The 21374-nt window shown below is 42.1% G+C and overlaps 1 protein-coding gene and 1 long non-coding RNA gene across 2 annotated transcripts in view; one reads left to right on the top strand and one right to left on the bottom strand.

Annotated features, from left to right (window-relative positions):
- Window positions 1-2056: 2056 nt before the first annotated feature.
- LOC113035738 (E3 SUMO-protein ligase ZBED1-like) lies at window positions 2057-4355 on the top strand. Its single transcript, XM_026191382.2, has 2 exons — window positions 2057-3180; window positions 3388-4355. The coding sequence occupies exons 1-2, from the start codon at window positions 2108-2110 to the stop codon at window positions 4037-4039; spliced, it is 1725 nt and encodes a 574-aa protein (XP_026047167.2). The 5' UTR covers window positions 2057-2107; the 3' UTR covers window positions 4040-4355.
- Window positions 4356-4843: 488 nt separating this feature from the next.
- The window catches only part of LOC113018266 (uncharacterized), a 41159-nt gene continuing 24628 nt past the window's right edge, over window positions 4844-21374 (bottom strand). The window contains exon 2 of the long non-coding RNA XR_013905056.1: window positions 4844-5333. This is a non-coding gene — a long non-coding RNA (uncharacterized LOC113018266). The remainder of the gene's footprint in view (window positions 5334-21374) is intronic.

Genomic DNA, 21374 nt, shown 5'->3' with positions numbered 1-21374 from the left:
GATGACGCACAACCTTAGTTTCCCACTCCAGCCAGTTCGTGAGTGTACACAGGAAAACAGCTTGAGAAGGGTTTGACCGCGTATTGGGTCGTAAATGACAACTCACTTCTCTTTGTTAACACAAACAGAGCGCGCTTTTATAATTTTTATTGAGACTTTCCGTATTTTTATTGTGCAACCTTCTAACTGTTCCGTTGCAGCCACTCCCAGAGCGACCGGAACTCGTTCCGTTACAGCTGCTTTCCCAAAGCAACCGGAACTTTTAATAGCGATTTCTAGAATTTCGCTCTTGCCTGTTGTCTCTTAAATCCCTTCTGGATTGAGATCTGTCGGCGCTAACCAGGTTTACACACTATTTTAAAGGAAAATCTCAATATCAACGTATTTTAGCGCTAGATGGAATGCAGTGTTTCATATTCACCTTACTGTGGCGCTGCGTTTTGGATCCGGCACATCTGGTCCTGGCGTCGTGGGGCCTCGCTGACCAGAGATCGAATTCACGCTCCCGGATTTTCCTTTTTACTGTGCACAGATTTTTTCCAGCGCAGGCAACACGACGTCAGAATCCGATGAAAACCGTCTGTGGACAACTAGACGTTAAAAATAACAGTTAGTTATCCGGCTACGAAGGACCAATTAAATGTCAGGGGTTTAGACATCTGTTCACAAGTAAGAGAAATAAGACACTGCAGACCGACTCAGAGTTTAAGAACGTGTACACGGGTGAATGCCTCTGAGAAGACAGACACAACGAGTACAGGCTGCTTGCTTTATTTATAGTTCAAAATGGATTACATAGCACTTCCTCTTTTAACGGAAAGGGGAGAGCTCAGGCATTGTCTTAGCTATCTAACCTCTGCACACAAACTGAAAAATAACGACACAGCAGTATTCATGCTTATCTGACATCACAGACACTGAAGTAAAGAATGCATGTATATCCTGTCTTGTCAAACATCTCAAACACTGAAGTAAGGAATGCATTGTGTTTTGTTTAACAATAGGCTTGGTTATGTGAAAATATATGAACACTAGAAAATAAAACACACTTGATTATATTGTATTTCATAAAAATCCTCTATCAATCGCCTTATGTCCGCGGAAACTCAGCTGCGTATTCTTGACCTGTCGGAGCTTGTTTTCCAGCTTCCTCCACTTGCGAACCATCGATTCATTAAATTAACCTTAAATTCTCTCGCCGCTGCTCGATTTCCATGTTCCTCCGCGTAGCTGATGGCCTTCAGTTTAAACTGTGCTTCGTAAGCGTGTCTCTTTGCCATTTTCAGGGTTGTTAAAACAACGATGTCCTGCATAACGCACATACCTGTTCTTTTATACACGTATGTGCGATTGTCCCGGTATATACGATCAACGCCCACACTTCACCCTTTAACGTTCTCATGGTGTTCTCTACTACGTCCTCCTTACAACACATAGGGGGCACTGCGCTATAGGGCATGTGAACTACAATGTCTGTGACACACAATTTATGCAAACTGCAGTAAATCTGACCTGAAGAAATCCAGTCTTCTGCCTGTTGTGGTTGTGACAGCTGCTCGTAGGAGAGTTTGTTTGTAGGAGGTGGAGATGTTCTCAGATCAAGTGCGTAATCGTCTCTTTGTGTAGACGCTAAAAGCTGTGAGCCAAAACTCTCTGCTCTGAAACTCTTCACTCAGTCCTCACGCTGAGAGTTTAGAGGCTGAACTTCTTGTTCCTCCATAACACTTTTCATGAAACAGCAGAAATGAGCTTGTGTTTCTCAGCAGTGCGCACACAGAGAACCGATCCTCTCTGCTCAGTCTGAACAAATCAAAGTGAAACGTCAGTGAAAACACAGCTGCTGATCAAACTGTGTCAGATTAATGCCTCAATGTTTCACTGTGAGGTTAAAAAATACATAAAAATGATTTAAAGAAGTAGGAGGCAGATTTTCACAATAAGAGCACTTTGTTTTTAATATAGCTGTCGAAATTAACGCATTAATTGCGATAATTAAATTTTGGAATTAATTACGTTAGAATATTTAACTATTTAGCGCAACACGCAGATAAAAAAAAAAAAAGTCGCTCCCATAATTCCACTTGATTTGTTTACCGCGCCACTGAAAATGGAGAAGCAGGAACAGGATGGCCTTCTGGATGGGGAATTCAAATACAAGAAGAACATAGATGGGACAATAAACAAACGCGTTGTAATTTGCACTCACTGTAGTAAAGAGTTTCAATTTCACCGTTCAAATTCGACCTTAAAATACCACCTTAATGCCAAACACGCGTTTGTCGGGGCAGCAGCTTCACCCGGCCTGCGTCAGACCACTCTTAGTGAACGCAGGCCACTCGGTAAGTCTTCTTTGGACAAACTGACCGACAATATAGCCAAATGGATAGCAAAGGACTGTAGACCGCTAAGCATTGTGGAGGACAAGGGCTTTGCGGATGTTTTAAAGGTTGCATCTCAGGACGCGTCCTACAAGCCCCCAGCGAGAAGCACAATAACAATTCGAATCCACGAACTGTATGAAACGGAGAAAAAGAAAAAAGAAGAGGCTTTAGTTCACACAGAATGCGTGGCTCTGACAGGAGACCACTGGACATCATTGAGTAATGACAATTACCTGGGAGTTACTGCGCATTTAATCACTGAAGCCTGGGGTCTGACATCCTTTGCGCTGACTATAATGAAAACGGAAGAGCGGCACTTTGCGGAGGCTTGTGCAGAGCAGTTCCAGACTGTTGCTCGCAGGTGGAGAATTGAGGAGAAGGTGACAACAGTAGGCACGGACAGTGCGCGCAATATGATCGCCGCGGCTCGCATCATGCCATTCAATCACATGCCGTGTACCGCGCACATTCTACAGAGATGCATCACAGTGAGTCTCGCAGACAGTGGCTTTGTCACTGCGCTGGCCAAATGCCGCAAAATTGTTGGCCATTTTAAGCACAGCCCAGCAAACACAGCAGAGCTGAACGCAGAGCAGGTGTCACTGGGGCGCAAGCAGGAGCCGTTGGCCCAGGACGTGCCTACGCGCTGGAACTCCACGCTGGAGATGGTGAAGCGCTTGATCCGCAACCAAACTGCAGTAACCGCGACTCTGGATAAACAAAAGCATAAACTTGTCCTCCTGACGCCTCCAGAGTGGGACAAACTCCAGAGACTGGAGACACTTCTAGAGCCCTGCAGGTGAGCCTGTCATTGTGACCATAATTGTAGGTTTAGATTAAATGTATCAAACATACATCTTAAATCAGTTTTGTTATTATGAAAATGTCTTAATACCTAGTAATAAAAAGCTTTTTTTAATTTGCTGTCTTATCTGTGTGTGTGTGTGTGTGTGTGTGTGTGTGTGTGTGTGTGTGTGTGTGTGTGTGTGTGTGTATTCCACTGCAGATATGTGACTGAACTGCTGGGAGGAGAGGCCTACGTCTCCTGCTCTGTAGTTCTACCAGCCTTCTGCCACCTGCGCCGTGTCATGGAAGTAACTGATGAGGACCCTGCATATGTGGTGAGGTTTAAAGAGAAGTTTAAGGAAGACCTTGCTTCCCGCCAGGAACATACCAACTATGCATGGCTCCAGATCGCAACTGCACTGGACCCACGTTTTAAAGACCTACGCAGTGTGCCCAAGACTGACAGAGAAGCAGTGTGGACCACACTGGCAGGCATGCTGCATGAAGACTCTCCTAGAAGATCACACACTGCAGAAGAAGGTCCAGCCAAGAAGAGGCTGAGCCTGGTGCAGATGGACTCTGACTCTGAGTCAGAGGAGGAGGTACAGCAGGACAGAGCCATACAGCGCTACAGAGCAGAGCCCTGCACTGCCTTAGAGGACTGTCCCTTACAGTGGTGGGCAGCTCATGCAGGAGCCCACAGCCAGCTGGCCCGCCTTGCTCGCAGATACCTGGCCACTCCTGCCTCCACAGTGCCCTGTGAGAGGCTGTTCTCTGTAGCAGGGCACATTGTGAACAAGAAGAGGTCTGCTCTGCACTCAGAGAACGTGGACAAGTTGGTTTGTCTCAGCAACTGGCTGAAGGATGAGTAGACCAGAGGACCGTGTGTTTAGAGCTTGTTCTATGGTTGAATGTGATTTAAACAATACTTTTCACTGTTGTTCATATTTTTTTGCACTAATCTACCTTACCCAAAAGGATGATTGGAGATTTTTTCTATTTTGCCTGTTGAATTAGGCCTATGTTCTGTGAACTTGAAGATGTATATGGATAAAACAATGTGCTAGATTTAAACGGGTGGAAAACATTCAGTAAAAATCCCTCACAATTATTTGAAGCCCTGTTCTGCTTGTACTGTTTGTACTCACAATTAATAATAAATAAAACAAACAAGTGTGTTAAAAACCACTATCTGTCCCGATTTTTACACATATACACATATATTTCGAGTTGCGATTAATCAATTTTTAGGCTGTGATTAATTCGCTTCCAGCACAACACCCAGCCTACGTCAGACCACGCTGAGTGAACGCAGGCCACTCAGCATGGTCTTAGCATTAAATAACACTAACAAGTGTGTAAAAATCCGCTATCTGTCCGTATGTTTGCACACATTTTGGTCATATTTCGAGTTGCAATTAATCATGATTAATTGATTTTTAGGCTGTGATTAATCTGATTAAAAATTTTAATCATTTGACAGCCCTAGTTTTTAATTCAGTTAATGTCAAACTGTCATCAACACCTCTGTGTTGTCTCTGAGCAGATTCAGGCATTACTCAAATAATAAAGGCTTTTTTTCACTATTATACTTTTCATTAGTCTCCAGGTTGATGATTATAAACAGAATTATTAAAGTTTTTATCATTTCAGGCTGAAAATCAACATGAATTTGGTTCTAATCAAAGAAGCTCCTTTAATGTGTGTCATTAAAATCCTCACACAGACTTAAAAAGGCGACATTAACATTAAAATAAATGAAAGAAGCTTCAGCTGAGAGCTTCATGCAGTCATCATCAGCAGCTCATAGCAGTCACAGCTCTTTATTACGCAGCTTTGCAGGAATTAAAGTGGCTGAAGTGTCAGAGTTTGTGTGAGAAGCTGCTTCATGGACAGCTGTACACACGTCTTTATTATTTCTTCATAAATCAAACACACAGGTTTGTCTGCAGATGATTTAAAGTGTGTCGTTGTGCAGTTAAAGCTGTTTGTGTGACGCCCTGACCTCCTGTGAATGAAACAGCCAATCAGATCCATCAGAGAGAGAGCAGGAAGTGTTGTGTGTTTGTGACAGAACAAGGAAACAGTGATGATGATGAACATAAAGGTCCTCTGATGTTTCCTGTTACAGTAACGCTTGTTCATCTGTTGCTCTCCTACACTTTCCTATAAATAAAGGAGAAAAAGTCCGTTTAGTTTCATTTCCTACAGCTCAGAGTTACACTTCACATTCCTGCTGTCACATCAAAAAGCTTCACTTTGGTCCAACATCTACATGTTAACATGAAACACAGACAGACTCAGAACATCTGGAACATCTGCACTTTGACCCAAACTGTTATAGCAGGATATTTTCTGCATATTTCTTATGTTGGACCTGTTTGAACTGTAAACGACCTGTAATCATCTGTAAATGGTGTGAGACACACTGAGGCCACCTACAGGGCAGCTGGGGAACAGCAGGGATCTGAAATCATATGAGACGTTAGTGAGTGAGAAGAACAAACGGACTTAAGATGGGTCGAAGTGATCAAAGTTGATCTAAAACAGAAGATAAATCCACTGATTCTTTGTAAAGTTCATCTGCTGCTCACATGAATCCATGAAAGATTTATTTCACTGAATGTTTCTTCAAAGCTCATTTCAACCTGTTGAAGTCATGAATGAAAGTGCAGACTGAGAGTGGATCACATGATGTTTGAGGTGTGTCATGTGACATGTTCAGTATTGTCACACATGTCTAGATTGTCCCTGATATCATAACTGCTCAAACACTGATGATTATATTTGAAGAATTATTCCTGATGGCAGCAAAGTTTGAATGGAGCTCTCTGTCTGTGCTGATTTGTCGCCCTCTGGAGGTCAAAGCACAAACCTACAGGGCAGCTGGGGAACAGCAGGGATCTGAAATCATACGAGATGTTAGTGAGAAGTTAGAACAAACGGACTTAAGATGGCTCGAAGTGATCAAAGTTGATCTAAAACAGAAGATAAATCTAAAGCAGCATCAGATGAATGTTACCATTTCCAGTTACGGTGCCCTTCATCTAATATGGAAATGTGTTGTTTTTTTAGCCGTGTTGTTGTTCTTCCTATTGTGTTTAGGCCAGAGATGCTCTTCAAACAGCGGACAGACATGACCACATTACAAGAACATGGTGTGAGTCCGATTTGATATTCCAGTCAACGCTGAGAGACCTTAACCAGGAAGTCAGAGGTCAGCTGATGCTGCGAGCAGGAAGTGAACCAAGGGAAAGGTCCACTCTACTCAATCTCAAAGAAAATATGCTGGTATTTGTTGATGTTGATGGTACAATAAAAATATATAATATAATAAATAATAAAATATCATGTGATGATGAGATGTGTTGTTGGTGTTTGTATTTTCTGTAAATGTCTTTTTTAATGTAAATGCTTTGTTCCAGACGGACAGGGAATCAGTTGCTGTACGATGACATCATCTTGATGTTGACGAGGAGGGCGAGAAAAACTAGTTTTGTCCTGCAGATGGCGATCTTGCACCGTGTTCAGAGAGCCGACACTTTGATGGTGCTGCTCTACTCAGCTTACTTTAGCCTGGGTTGGACTCTGTATGAGCAGCTTCCACTCTGGTTTCACTCTTAAACACACTTGTTTGATTTCACTTGTAAAAGTTGAAGAATAAATATTTTATTACAAAATTATTTGTTGATGCATTTTTTTAGGGTCAAATATCTTGTTTGATTTGAGGAATGAACTGTTAGGGTGGAAAAAGTGAATCAGGTTAAAATAGTGGTGCTTTATATCAGTGAAGATGTATAATGTAATTTAAAATGTTGATGATGGGTTGTAGTGGGCTTGTACTTACAAAACTGCCTCATTTTATTGGAACGATCCACAGTTGCATCCATTCACGGATGACATCTGACATCATTTGACATCTGGTCTGAACACGTTTGTACACAAGATGCCTCAGTTCTGGATGTTCCCACAGACTCCTCTGTGCACCTAAAGAAAAGGTCAAAGGTCAGCAGCACATGTAGTTGGGACAATTCTTCAGTCGCACAAACTACACAATGATTTTCCTCCAATGACGACTTTTCACTTGCAGAAATGGTCCTGTGTGATTTCCAGGCTGTGATATAAAAACTAGTTCCTAATGGCAGCGACTCACTCAGTAAACATGTGTTTCCTTCACCAACCTCACACACAGATCCAATAAGATCAGGAAGTGGGCAGTATAGTACAATATGTGTTATTCTGTGCTGCACTGCCCAAACTAAAGATCTGCTGAAGTGTTGGAAATGATCCAGATGTTTATTTTGGACGATACAGCAGAAGATCAGACATGAAAGTGGAGATAACACAGAAGACCTGCAGCAAAGGTCAGAGGTCAGACTGGGCCCTGGATTCAACAATGAGCCAATGATCATCAAGCAGTGACTAAAGCAGAGCCCTGACGTTCTGACATTCATCACACAGTCAGAACAAATGTCTGCTGATGACTTCATCTCATGAAACGACTGATAGATGTCAGTTCATTGATCAGCTGAGCTGCTGATCTTCATCGTCACAGAAACATTCAGCTTGTTTCAATCAGTAAATAACTCCCACTACTCCCAGTTTGAACTGTTCCCACTCAAAATGCTGTGAGAACAATGATCATTGTAGAACTTCACAAACATCACGTGTTGTTTTCCACATGTAAGATCAGCAAACACACAGAAACTTCCTGTTGCCACACACGGCCTCTAAAATCTCTTCCACGCTTTCTGTCTGAAGTCCACTCTCTGTGTCGGATCCACAGGAAACAACAAGATCTTATTAACATGGTTTTCAATGTGTCTCCTTCCAAAAAGTCCAACCAATGAACAAATGTGTGTATTTGTGGAGGCCGAACAAAAGCATGACACATTCCTCTGTTTCTATAAACTGGAGTCAAACACAAACATGAAGAGTTTCACTGACAGACTCCAAAATGCCCCCACAGTGGATCAAAGGGAAATCCTACAGTGTGGCCAGAGACTCTTAATGGCTCCAACATCAACACATCCACAATGTTGGATCCAGTTCTGCCTCACAGAGTTACTAAGACACACCCTCTGCCAGCATCACAACAGCTCCACCTGCTTCACCTGCCTCCTCAGCATCTGTACACCTGAAGAGAAAAGAAAGGCTCCAACAGCTCAAATCTACAAAGGATTCATGAAGTTTCATCCAACAATAACATGTTTGCCTTCCACAGTGTGCTGTTAGACACCACTGTACCTCTGCCATTTCAAAAAGAGCAGCTTGGGAACATTTTGGCTCCAAACACTTTGTGTTTAAGTTCTTTGTTTTCTTTGTGAAGCCGACAACATCTGGAGCTTTGTGACTCATAGAAACATCATTTTGTTCTTTAGATGACAGCAGATTGGGACTGAATAATCAATCACTATCAAACCAATAAAGACAAACATGCTGATTTTACAGGAACTTTGTTGGAGAAGCTGCAAAGACATGAAACTGGTGGAGATCCCAAACCAGTTGATAGTGCTGGTTATTCCAAATAAAGCTGTTTCCCTTTGAGATGAAATGACTTTGTGTCCTGATATATAATAAAGATGTTGTTGTTTTTGAGCCCCTGTATTAAAAGTAGTTTAAAGTCAGCTTGAGTTTGATGTCTTTATGTCAAAGCTGCTCATGATGTTGAGCTGCTGATGGAATAAAAACAATATAAAAGCATGTAGTCCAGACTTAAATGTAGCCTGTTGTTAGCTGAGGTCCACACACAGTGTTTGACAGTGTAAAGTGTGTGAAAGGGCTGCTGGTGGAGCTCACTAGGATGAGCAGGTGACCACGAGGTGGAGAGCAGCTGGCCTGGCTTTGACCCGGGCCACGCCCCCTTTCTCTCTGCTTTGCTGTCACTTATCTTCACTGCTCTGTCCAATAAAGCTGAAAAAGGCCCCGAATCAAAGAAATCTGCTGCAGCCTCTGAAATGTCTTCTGTTTCCTTCCCGACGGCTTTTTCACCGTCAGCCCATCAGACAGTCCAGCAGCATTTATGATGATGTCATGATGTTGAAGAGGCTGCTACGGTGGCCTCCCATGACCCCCAGCCTCATCACAGCTGAGATGCAGACATTTGAAAACATTCAGCAGACAACTGAATAACAGTCCAACACAACAGTCTGTGTGCAGACACACACTGACCTTTCATATAGTCAAAGGAGTCAATCAAACACAGCTGGTTGAGTCATTTCTCTGTGAGTCTAAAGTGAATCTAGTATTTGAAAGTCCACTTCCTGTATTTGTTGTTGAAGACTTCTTCAGCTTCTTCTCAAGGACATCAGCTGCTTGTTTGGCAGCAGAGGCAGTTAAGAAGCTTCCTGAAAAACACTGAACAGTGAGTTCACTGTGGCATATGACAGATTCAGCTTTCTGTGTGCAAATGTGTCTGTGTCGACCTTTCAAATGCTGTTGAATCCAAAACATCAGCGGCTCCTCGGCTGCTCACTTCATGCACTTCTGTCTGTGTGACAGTCCAATGACATCACAGCTGTTTCCAGCCCCAGTGTCTCAGGACTGGACACCTTTAAACATGTCGAGGATCAAACAGCGTCCAGCTAAACACACATGAAACTATCAGAGCTGACAATCATTCCAATAACATCTAATGGTTCATGTATGTAGACACAGGACTACAAGGAAATGGCTCTCAGCATCTGGCTGTGGGAACACATGAGTCCCTGTTTGTGTTCAGATTGTGTGCATGTTTTAGACGTGTGTCACATGTAGAAACACAACAATCCCACAATGACACACAGATGTGTTTGACACAGCTGTGCAGCTGTAAGTTGTTTCTAATGATTCATTGAAGCTCTTCTAACATTCTGGAGACGATCAGTACATGAATCTGTTCAACACGACAACAATTTGACTTCAGTGTGAACGTTTGCATTAAATAACCTTCTTCATCCAGCTGACAGCATCTTCATCCTATGATGTGAACAGTTCCTCCTGTTGATGACAAACCTCTGACAGGATCTGCTTGAGGAGCTTTTTCATGTGCAGCTCTCTGAGCTCAGGGCTGAGCTGCTGTTTCATCTTTAAGAGCTGCTGCCTCCTCGCCGGACTTGTTCTCCTCTTCTTCTCCTAATGACGCCATTTCTGCTTCATATAAAATTCAATAAAGATGCTGACATGTATCTGTAGCAACAACATCATTGAATCTAGAACAACTGGAGCCAAACCAGTGGCTCTGCTGGGATCACTGGTGAGCCAACACTTCCTTGTTGATGCAGATTTCAGGGCTTCCTTTTGCTCCTCCGTTATAACTGTTCTCTCTTCTCAACACATGATGACACAAAGGTTTGGTAGAGAAAGCCGGTTGGGTAATACCAAGTACGCGGCGGAGGAGGGGGGAGGTTACATTACTAAATGATTAAACATGGAACTATTTTGCTGATAGTAATTGATTAAAGAAAATCAAAAAGCTATTTATGCAAGATAATTCATAATTATATGATTATGAATGATGAAATTATATTGGCTGGATCTGATTATTGAGGGGTCGTGACTTCTTCAGTCAGCATATCAGCAGCAGCACCTGATATATATGATACTAATATAATACATATACATATATAATCCATACTAATGATGAACGAACTGAGCTCACAGTCCATTGTTCATTCAGTGAACTACTCAGTTTATTTTGGGCCTCAGAAATGCTCACTCTGTTTGTACATCACTGTCAGCAATAGACTCATTCTGCTGTGTGGACAGGAACACATGTGACATCACTTCCTGTTTGTTTGTGACTGAAGAAGTTTACAAGGAATCATTTAGAAGAGTTTCAAACATCAACTGATTGAATCCATGAATCTGAAAACGTGTTTGTGAGTGAAAGAGACAGACATGTACAGACTGAACTATCTGTTCAACAGTCAGAGTGTTTCTGTAACAGGAGACACTCTTTACACTCCACTCAGCACAGGGACACTGAGCCACCAGGAGAGACATAAAACCCAGGATAAAGAGTTTGAGTGAATGTGGTGTTGAAGGTGTGGAGGTGGATCAGAGTGTCAGAGGAGACTCTGTAGAAGGACAGAGTGCCAGCAGGACAGTCCACATACACTGCTGCTCTGTTAGAGACAGAGGAGGAGGAGGAGGAGGAGGAGATGGATGTTACTCTGTCATTGTGATAGACAGAACGAGGACCATCATGAGAGCAGCTCAGACTCCAGGACTGATCATTCCATCCAAACACACAGTCAGCACTGCCTCCTTTCCTTCTGATGCTTCTGTAACTCACTGATATATCAACGTTTCCTCTCCACTCGACCTCCCAGTAACAGCCACCAGTCAGACCATTTCTACACAGCAGCTGAGGATAAAAACCATCAAATCTGTCTGGATGATCAGGATATGACTGAACCTCCTCCACACGTGTCACCTTCCTGTTGTTGTCAGACAGTTGGAGGTTTGTGTTCACTGTGTTTGTGTCGATTGTGAGTTGACAGGAATCTGATGGAGAGAACAAACACAATCCAGCTGCAGTTATTGATCCATCATCTGTTCATTGATTGACACTTTGATGATGACTCCTGACATGATGAAGATGGTTGAATGTGTGCTGCTTTGTTTTCATGAATCCCATTAAAAACACACTTACACTTCCTCAGACCTGGTCTCAACCATCGGACTCCAGCAGGCTCCACCCTGAAAGGAGGAGGGGGGTCAGAGCAGCACAGTCAGCATGCACACATGGACATTACATGGCTCTCACACACACACTGTTACACACTGAGCTCAAAGCTCGGCTCCACTGTTTTATTCAAAGAAATCTACATTTATTTATCAGCACATTTAAAAACAGCTTGAGCCAAAGTGCTGCACAGAGTAGAGAGAAAATAGGAAACATACACAGTAATGACTATAAAGACTGGTCAGGATTGAAAGCTACAGAGTACAAATGTGTTTCCAACCGGCTTTTAAAAATGTCCAGTGTTGGTGACGACCTGATGTGAAGGGCGACTGTTCCAGAGTTTGGCTGCAGCCATCGATAAAGCTCACCTCTGTTTTTACGTCTAGTTCTGGTCAGAAGCTGCTTATCTGCAGACCTGAGGGCTCCACTTGGATTCTTTTGTTAAAGAGAGATAAGATGGAGCCAATCCATTCACAGATTTAAAGACAACCAGATCTGGAAGTGGATTCTACCACGTACTGGTAACCAGTGGAAAAAGCTGGTGATGGGTCGTCTAGCACAGACCCACCGCTGGAACCAGACAATTGATGAGGGAGAGAACTGTGACAGCGCCGTTCCTTCACTTGACCTCAGTCGCTCTCGTCTGCTCCCTCGTAACACTGCTCTTTATTGAGCTTACATGAATATGCACAAGTTCATTAACATATGACGTCTTACACAGGTATGAACAAAGAGTACCAGTCTGTGCATAGTGTGTGTGTGTGTGTGTGTGTGTGTGTGTGTGTGTGTGTGTGTGTGTGTGTGTGTGTGTGTGTGTGTGTGTGTGTTCCAGATGTGACCCTGTGACCCCAAAGCTGGTGCTAAGAGTCCAGCGGTCCCCCTAACAAAGGGCTCTTATACTTAACCAGACACAGAGTAGGTGTCCTCCTACACCAGGGGTCTCAAACTCACGGCCCGCAACTTGTCAGTGCTGCCTATGACAACGTGAGAGCATTCTCCACAAAACTGGCGCTCTGGAAAGCTCAGCTCTCTCAGACAAACCTTTGCCATTTCCCAGCATGCAAGGCACTCGTGGATGCAGGCACACCATTCAGTGCTGACGAGTATGTTGATGTCATTTTGAGGCTACAGGAGGAATTTGATCACAGATTTGCTGACTTCAAGACACACAGAGCCACCTTTCACATTTTTGCGGACCCCTTCTCCTTTGATGTGCAAGATGCCCCTTCTGTGCTTCAAATGGAGCTCATTGAGCTGCAGTGCAACTCTGAACTCAAAGCAAAGTTCAGGGAGGTGAGTGGAAAAGCAGACAAGCTTGGACAATTTTTGAGAGGATTGAGCCCTAGTTTCCCTCGGCTTTCCCGAATGTTCAAGCGGACCATGTGCCTTTTTGGTAGCACATACTTGTGCCAAAAGCTCTTCTCCACTTTGAACTTCAATAAGTCCAAGTACAGGTCCAGACTTACGGATGATCATCTTCAAGACATACTGAGGGTCGCAACTGCTTCCTTCCTCAGGCCAAATCTGGCTCGGCTATGCAAGAGGAAACGCTGCCAGGTCTCTAGCAGCAAGGAGTAGGCAAGAGAAGCCATGTTCAGAAGAACAGTTCATTTTCTACAGTGTTCCATTCATGTTCAGAAGAAGGTTATAGAACTGTTAATACAGACATTTCAATCTAAATACAGCAGATATAGAAGACTGAAAGAAACACACAAGTTCACTGACTAAAAATATCTTATTATTATTTTATTTATGTATTACAGATTGATTTATTTTCTTATTAATTCTTAATTTGTTTATTTATTTTTCATATTTTGTGTTAAAAAATAAAAATAAAGAGATTTGAGAAGATTGGAATTTTTTAACCATGCCTTTCTTGTGGAAAACCTAATGCGGCCCAGCCTCACCCAGACTCTGCCTGCAGCGGCCCCCAGCTAAATTGAGTTTGAGACCCCTGTCCTACACCATAAATCAGTAAGAGAGGGTACGACCTCTCTCATGGCCCCAAGTGGTGTGTGCATGCCAGAGCACTCTGGAAGGCACACAGTCTTTACAGACTACTGAGGATCAAACCTCTATCACCATGCAATCTATTATAAAACTCTAAGCATATATGAGTAAATATTTCTAAGCATAAATGACAATCAACAATATAAACCTTACAGCTGGTTTTAATAACAGAATTCATTTGTTTCCCAAATGAGAAAGAGCTATCGAGAAACACTCCTAAATCTTTAGTTCTTAACTTTTCCAGTGGGCCAAGGTGAACATTATCTGCTAATGCAAAATAGGCTGCCGTTATTAACTAATGCTAATTTGATGTGAATTAGCATTATGCACTAATGCTAACACTTTTTAACAATGTGAGTAGCTAATGCTAACACTATTTCCCTTAACTTTATAACAATGTGAACGGCTAATGCTAACACTCTTTTTCCTAGCATTACAACATCTGAGCTGCTAATGCTAAGTAGGCCGCCATTAGCACCTACGTCTAATTTAAGGCAAATACGCATTAGAACCTAATGCTCATATCGTTTTCCTTTGCTTTATAGCAATGTGAGCAGCTACTGCTAAATAGCATTAGCTAATAACAGCAGTCTAATTTAATGCAAGTTAGCATCATTTGCATTATAACGATGTGAGGAGTTAATGCTAAGTATGCTGCCATTAGTGGCTAATTCTAATTAGGGGTGAATAATTATTACAAGCTAATGCTAATATCGTTTTCTCTTCCCTTTTAACAATGTGAGCAGCTAGTGCTAGGTAGGCTGAAGCTAGCAGCTAATGCTAAAGCTAAAGATAATTTGATGTGAATTAGCATTACATTAGTGAGGAGTTAATGCTAAGTAGACTGCCATTAGCAGGTAATGCAAATTTTAGGTGAATAGGAATTGGCAGCTAATGCTAATACCATATTTTCTTGCTTTAATCCTTTAAAACTGGTCAGAGTGGGCAAACTCCGTTTTGCGCAACTATTTTTAAATCCCGGTAGCACTGTAACCACGTGAGCTAGCGCAATAATTTTTTTTGCATATCAAACCTGAGGAGTTGTACTTACATCTTATGCCATCAGGTTGTCCTAGGTTACAGTTTCCTTCCACATATGCTTAGGACTCATATTGCACTGATGGAAATAGTTTATTTTGATGCATATGCTGTTATTTTGCAAATTTGCAGTATAATATTTATTTTCGTTTTTCCTGCAGTATATAAAAATTGGTGTATTTCAAACATAAAACTATGAAGGCACTCAAAATAAATTTCCTGTGGTGGGAAACTATTTTGTGCAACTTTTTTGTATTTACAGTTTTGAGGGAAAAGCCTCTTAAATTTCTCTAACTAGAAATATATGTTAAAAAACGAAAACGATTTTCAATTTTTTTGTAGTTTATTGCACTTTTTTGCAATTTATGTAATTACTATGCACTTAATACATACATATTATTAAAATTTAGGCTGTAATGGTTGTATTGATGTATAGTGTGAGATTATTCTGTTATTATATGTTACCTTATATATGTAATCGAAATAGTTGAATTATGTTAACTGCTGTAGATCATATTATACCCTTTAATATAGTGTGTGATCAGTATGTAGTTTTAGTTTGCATTATACTTCTGACTTAAAAGAGTGTGAAAATCATTCGATCTATTGGATTGACCTGTATTACTCAACACTGTTGAATGTATTACATTGTTTCTTGACATGTTTTACTGCTGAATCATGAGGAGAAGGTTGTGTGCAGAGGACCTTGTCCAGATAATGGAAGAAACAGACCACATTCCTTACCCCCCTTCCTACTTCACACAGAAAGACAGGGAGCCGAGGTCATAATTTAGGTGCCGAAAGAGAGGAAGAATGTGAATGTTTAGGCTTTTACGACTAGGTGGGGGCCACTAGAGAGTATAAAAAGCTGTGTAACCCATCACCACTTTGAGACATGCTGCTGACCCTCTGCAGGCATCTCTCCCATCATGATGGCTCTAATGCTCATAAGTGTTGAATTATATGGAAATAAATGATTGTTGATTGAGCATTTATACACCGAGTACTGTCCTTCCTTCAGCCCAAAGATTCAAAGAATTGGGAGATTTCAACAACTTGGTGCCGTGTGACCCGGATCTTTGGCGTGCTGAGGAGGGGCAGATTTGGCCTTTGGTGAGATCGTGAGGCGAGGTGAACAGAGGGCCGGCCTAAAACAGAAAGGTAAGCACAGCCTGTTGTATTATAAATACCAAATGTGCATATTGGGCTTTCCAAATTAATCTGTTCACTGAGTTACACGTATTTTCACATTAAATTTGTCGGTGTCTGGTTTTTGGCACAAGATACTAACAACAAAAGTTGAGGCTGAATTCCAGTGTGTTAAATAAACTGCTTCTACCGAGAAACTAATAAGACACTACGTTGAGCTAGTTGCAGTAAACTGCTTCTACCGAGAAACTAATAATACACTACGTTGAGCTAGTTGCAGCCCACTTTACCTTCCACATTTAACTTAGTCTAAAACTGGCTTCTGTTGCAAGAAATGGGGAAAACTTCTAAGACGCGGCCAAAGTTTAGCATATGAAATAGAGGTGAAATAGAGTCTGGCTTGTGGTGCGCTTGCATTTTCAAAGGTGAGCTCAGAGGTTTCTGTGTAGTGTGAACACAGTGACAGTGGTTGATGTGTTTGAATAGGAGGGCATTAGTGCGAAGAAGATGCTTTAAGATCTAAGGTTGACGCCTAGTGTACCTGTGGAAACTATTTTGTTCATGGTTTGGCAACCCCCCTGTCTGTAGACGTGCAGGCAGGTTAAGTGCCGAGGTGGCGACTTGGGAACTGAGGACTCCCGCAGAGCCCCAGAATAAATCACTGAATCGGCCGAGTAATCACGGGTTCACATTGATTCTGGAATAGAACAAGAAAATGCTTTTACATCTAAGGTTGAGTTCTATCATAGGTGAAATATAAAAAGGTTGAATTCCTCGTTTCAGTGGTTGAAATTGTTGTGTGCCTGTCCCCTGACGAGTGTGAAATTAAATAAAGAGGAAATTTGGAGCCACATAGAGATAGACGGGCGTAATTGGGTGTATTACTCTGTGGTGTAATAAAAATAAAAAGGAGAGATAGTAAGAGGGGTGCAGTGGAGAATTATGGAGGAGTAGAGGGAGGAATGTGTTGGGAGACTGGCGTGCAGTTTACGCTGTCAAGGTAGGCGTGTTGCCTGCTTATCTGTTTAACATGTGATGAAAAGGAAATTAAATAAATCTCTTAGTGTGTTAATACAGGAAGCTGCGGACCTGGACCAACTGCCCCCACAAGCACAGCGGCCGAAGCAAAATTATAGGTAATGGGAACCACACCCAGCACGAATCAGCAGCTGTGAAACAGACAGCAGCAAGGAGAGAATTAGAGGAGGAATTAAGAGAAGTTTTTAATTCATAAAATTGGGGCCAACGGACTTGTGGAGGTTGGGAAAGGCGTCCGGAGCATCACAACAAAAGGTGAAACAAAAACACACACAAGCAGAGAAATGTGAGAGAAAGGCTCCTTTTAAGGTAACGCCTAGTTTGAGAAAAAGTTAAAATTAACCTGCTTTTATACAAATGCACACACACGCAATGAAGAAACAGCTTACACTCACGAACATGTGAAGATTTTCTAGCAAGGTTAAAATTAAAGAAAAAATTAACATACTTAAATGATGAAGTCTATACATTACTGACAAAGAAACCCTCTGGGTTGCAGGACAACAATTTAACTAAAAAAAAAAAAAGAAACACTGGTCTAACCAACCAGGGAAGACACAACAAATTTAGTGGTAAAAAGAGTCAAATTGTGACATGTTTTCTGTTGATTGATTAATAAAAGTGATTACTGAATGAAAGAAAGTTCCTTTTTTGGGCTTTTAAACATGATCTTAAGAATTTTAATATGTACCTGTGTTGTCCTGTCAGCTTGGTGGGTCATGAGTGGATTATATGGTGAGAAAAAAAAAAAAGGGGGGGGGGGGGGGGAGAGAAGGCTGACACAGGGCCTGGCCCCGTTGTTTCCCCTCTGAATAACACAGCCAACACAACATCATTTTCCTGTTCGTTTGTTTTTGTTTGTTTTTGTTTTGTTTTTGTTTTGTTTTTGTTTTTTCTCTTTATGTTTAATTAAAGGCTGCTTTGCCGCCCTGAAAGCCGAGGCGGACTGGACTCCTGCTCTCCCCTCTACGTGACCCTGACCAAATGCTGCAACAGCTGGACCCACAACAACAACCTGAAAAAGTCAACAGTGCTGCAGGAATGCGATCTCATGCAGCAGAGACGGAGAGCACTAAACCTAAGGCCCGTTTCACTACACGGGGGAAAATTCTCAGACAGCTTCAGCTGACAGAGCTGTGACGAGACGCCCGCCAAGCCCGAATGAAAAGTAAGGCCGAGCAAAAGAATGCTGACCTTGATAACTTTGCATTCACACTGTGCAGGACAGTGATGGACCAACACGGATGATCGGGCGGCGAAAAGGGCGTGACCGAGACAGGAGGAGTAACTGAGGTCAGAAGGCACCTCAGAATGGACAAAAAACACAGGAGAAGATGCAGGTTTCACCTGTGGTGAGCATCGACACGGGAGAAAGGACTGCCCCAATGGGGGTCAGAACCAGGACGGACAGAACTTCGAGTAGCAGCAGCAGCAATGGTCGCAAACAGACTGAAAAGGAGGAGGGCAGGACCCCAGGGCACGCTTCAGGCCGTGGTTTACCCAGAACACCAGAACCGGGAAGTGATGAACACACACACACACAGATTAAAAATGAAGTGAAATACACACATGAACACATGTGCACTCGTTGATTGAGTGAGAAATGACACACACACACACACACACACATTGGAATGCTGATTCATTGAGAAGTGATGCACACACATACACATGCGCACGCTTGTCCAATGAAGAGTGATCCACACACACACACACGCTCATGCAATGAAGAATGCTTTGCTTATGCTGATATGCAAAATGCTGCACATAAACATCCCAATACATATTTTTTATGAGGAGCCATTGATTACCATTGATTACTTAGAATGTGTTATATGTCACCTAGAGGGCATTTATGTAGAGTTAACAAGGTTTAAAACGGTTTGGTTATGAAAACAATGTCTGTGCGTGATGTCTGTTTATGGCTCAAGGCCTTGACTGAATTCTTTGCTGTGCTTCACACAGCCCTGATGAGGAACAGTGGCACAGAGTGAAGATGATGAATTAATAGTGTAAGTTTTAGGTCGGAGTACGGCATTTTCTGTGATTGAGTTTTAATTCAAGGAGGAACGAAAGGTGTTACGGCACCTGAGGTTCTCATTCCCACACAATATTGTCCCGGCAGGAAGCAAAAGTTCCTGTGAGTGTTTGGTTTATTTTTGGTTTTGCTTAGCGCTAGCTTGATTTTATCAGTGAGCTTTGGCTTGTGTTCTTTCTCGTAAGCGAGAGAGGGATAGTTTTATGTTTGGACATGTCTGCAACGGGCCCTAGTTTGTGTTATTGTTATTAGTGTTTTGTTGGTTACGTCTGTTTTTGTTTTTGTTACAGTGCACTGAGGAAAAAACATCTGAGAGGTGTGATCCACCGGTGGTGAGGTGGTGACATGGTGATATTTTGTGAGTTCATGATTTAACAATCAGCTCTTTTCATGATTTAACAATCAGCTCTTTAAACCAGGCCTGAAAGATTGAGATTTAAAGCGCTATAAAATATTATTACTGTAAACAGTTGCAAAGTGTGCTTCTCCATGATTGTAATTGGCTTGGGAGAAATTCACTTATAGGGGACGCTGAGAAGTTCTGAGTCTAAAAAGGATTGCACCGAGTCAATCCGGTTCAAAAAAAAAAAACAACAAGGACTTGTTTTCCTTTAAAAATGATGACGTCATCTTGCTGGTGATGGATGCTCGAATAGGTTGCGCGTGAGACTCCATTATCAGCAACATCTGGTATGAATGTGTGTGAATGAATGCATGTGACTGGACTGTGATGGACGGACTAAAAGTTTTGACTGACTTGAGACTGAGACAATGACTGAACCAACTTTAGGATTAGTAAATGCCAACAAACAATTCACCCAGCCGGCAAGAGAAGGGTGGATGCTTTGTTTTGTTTGAGTTTATTTTTGTGTTTAATAATTTAGCTATGGTAAAACTTAAGCTTATAATGTGTTAGACTTAGAAATGGTTCATTAATTTTTGATTACTTTTACACACACATAAATTATGATTAGAATAAGTCCTGAACATAATATTTTGAACCAAATTTGAATCATTAGAAGAACAATGGATAACAATATTAGATTATCAAGGCTAGGGAGAGAGGTGTTTTGGTTTTCTGTCTCTTGCAGAGAAAGGAACAGACACCAGACGGGGACACGGAGATATGAGGACCCTTCACGGCAGAGACAGATGTAGGGACTGCCGAGACAGCAACTGGGGTCAAGTGTCATGACGGTTGGGCTCCTGGAGAAGATGGATCCCACAAACACAGCAATAACCATGAAGGGGTGGCGAGAACCAGGAACACCATACCAACGAGGTTCGAGAGGCTCTTGGCAAAAAGGGGGACACGGCGGTGACCCCAAAACACACAGATCTTTGTTTGAAATCGGGCCAGAATAATCCCCAGAACTGTGCAATGACTAAAGGGTGGTCTAACCCCGGAGGTCGAAGAAAGAAGCTGAGAATCACCCAACTGGAAGACACTGGTAGCTGCAGCAATAAAAATAAAGGTTAAAAGCTCCTTAGACAGAGGTTCTAGTCTAAGTACATTTGAAAGCTATTAGGTGACATCAAGGGGGTGGAAAACTGGAGCACCAAAATAAAGCTGTGGGAAAATGGGGAGTGATGAGAGTGTCATCTGTAACTGCTGTTACGGTTGTAAATCTAACTTTGCTTGCATCTGAACTACGTGAACGAAGAGGTCATCCCACATATGGTCCACCCGTTAAAGGGGGACAGAGGGCCTCAGGATCAAGAAGACCTGGACCTTGCAATGCTGGAGTGTATGTTGTAAGTGATCTCTTGTTTAAGAGATCAAAAGGGGGTATTGTGAGATTATTCTGTTATTATATGTTACCTTATATATGTAATCAAAATAGTTGAATTATGTTAACTGCTGTAGATCATATTATACCCTTTAATATAGAGTGTGTGATTAGTATGTAGTTTTAGTTTGCATTATACTTCTGACTTAAAAGAGTGTGAAAATCATTCGATCTATTGGTTTGACCTGTATTACTCAACACTGTTGAATGTATTACATTGTTTCTTGACATGTTTTACTGCTGAATCATGAGGAGAAGGTTGTGTGCAGAGGACCTTGTCCAGATAATGGAAGAAACAGACCACATTCCTTACCCCCCTTCCTACTTCACACAGAAAGACAGGGAGCCGAGGTCATAATTTAGGCGCCGAAAGAGAGGAAGAATGTGAATGTTTAGGCTTTTACGACTAGGTGGGGGCCACTAGAGAGTATAAAAAGCTGTGTAACCCGTCACCACTTTGAGACATGCTGCTGACC

This window comes from Astatotilapia calliptera, chromosome 3 (assembly GCF_964374335.1).
Source record: "Astatotilapia calliptera chromosome 3, fAstCal68.1, whole genome shotgun sequence".
Taxonomy (NCBI): domain Eukaryota; kingdom Metazoa; phylum Chordata; class Actinopteri; order Cichliformes; family Cichlidae; genus Astatotilapia; species Astatotilapia calliptera.
This window is presented reverse-complemented; position numbering and strand designations above follow the sequence as displayed.

Bases quoted from the DNA above. Each gene is read 5' to 3' on its own strand.
- LOC113035738 (XM_026191382.2), top strand. From the start codon at position 2,108: ATGGAGAAGCAGGAACAGGATGGCCTTCTGGATGGGGAATTCAAATAC. The intron at 3,181-3,387 runs GTGAGCCTGTCA...ATTCCACTGCAG, and splicing joins ACACTTCTAGAGCCCTGCAG to ATATGTGACTGAACTGCTGG.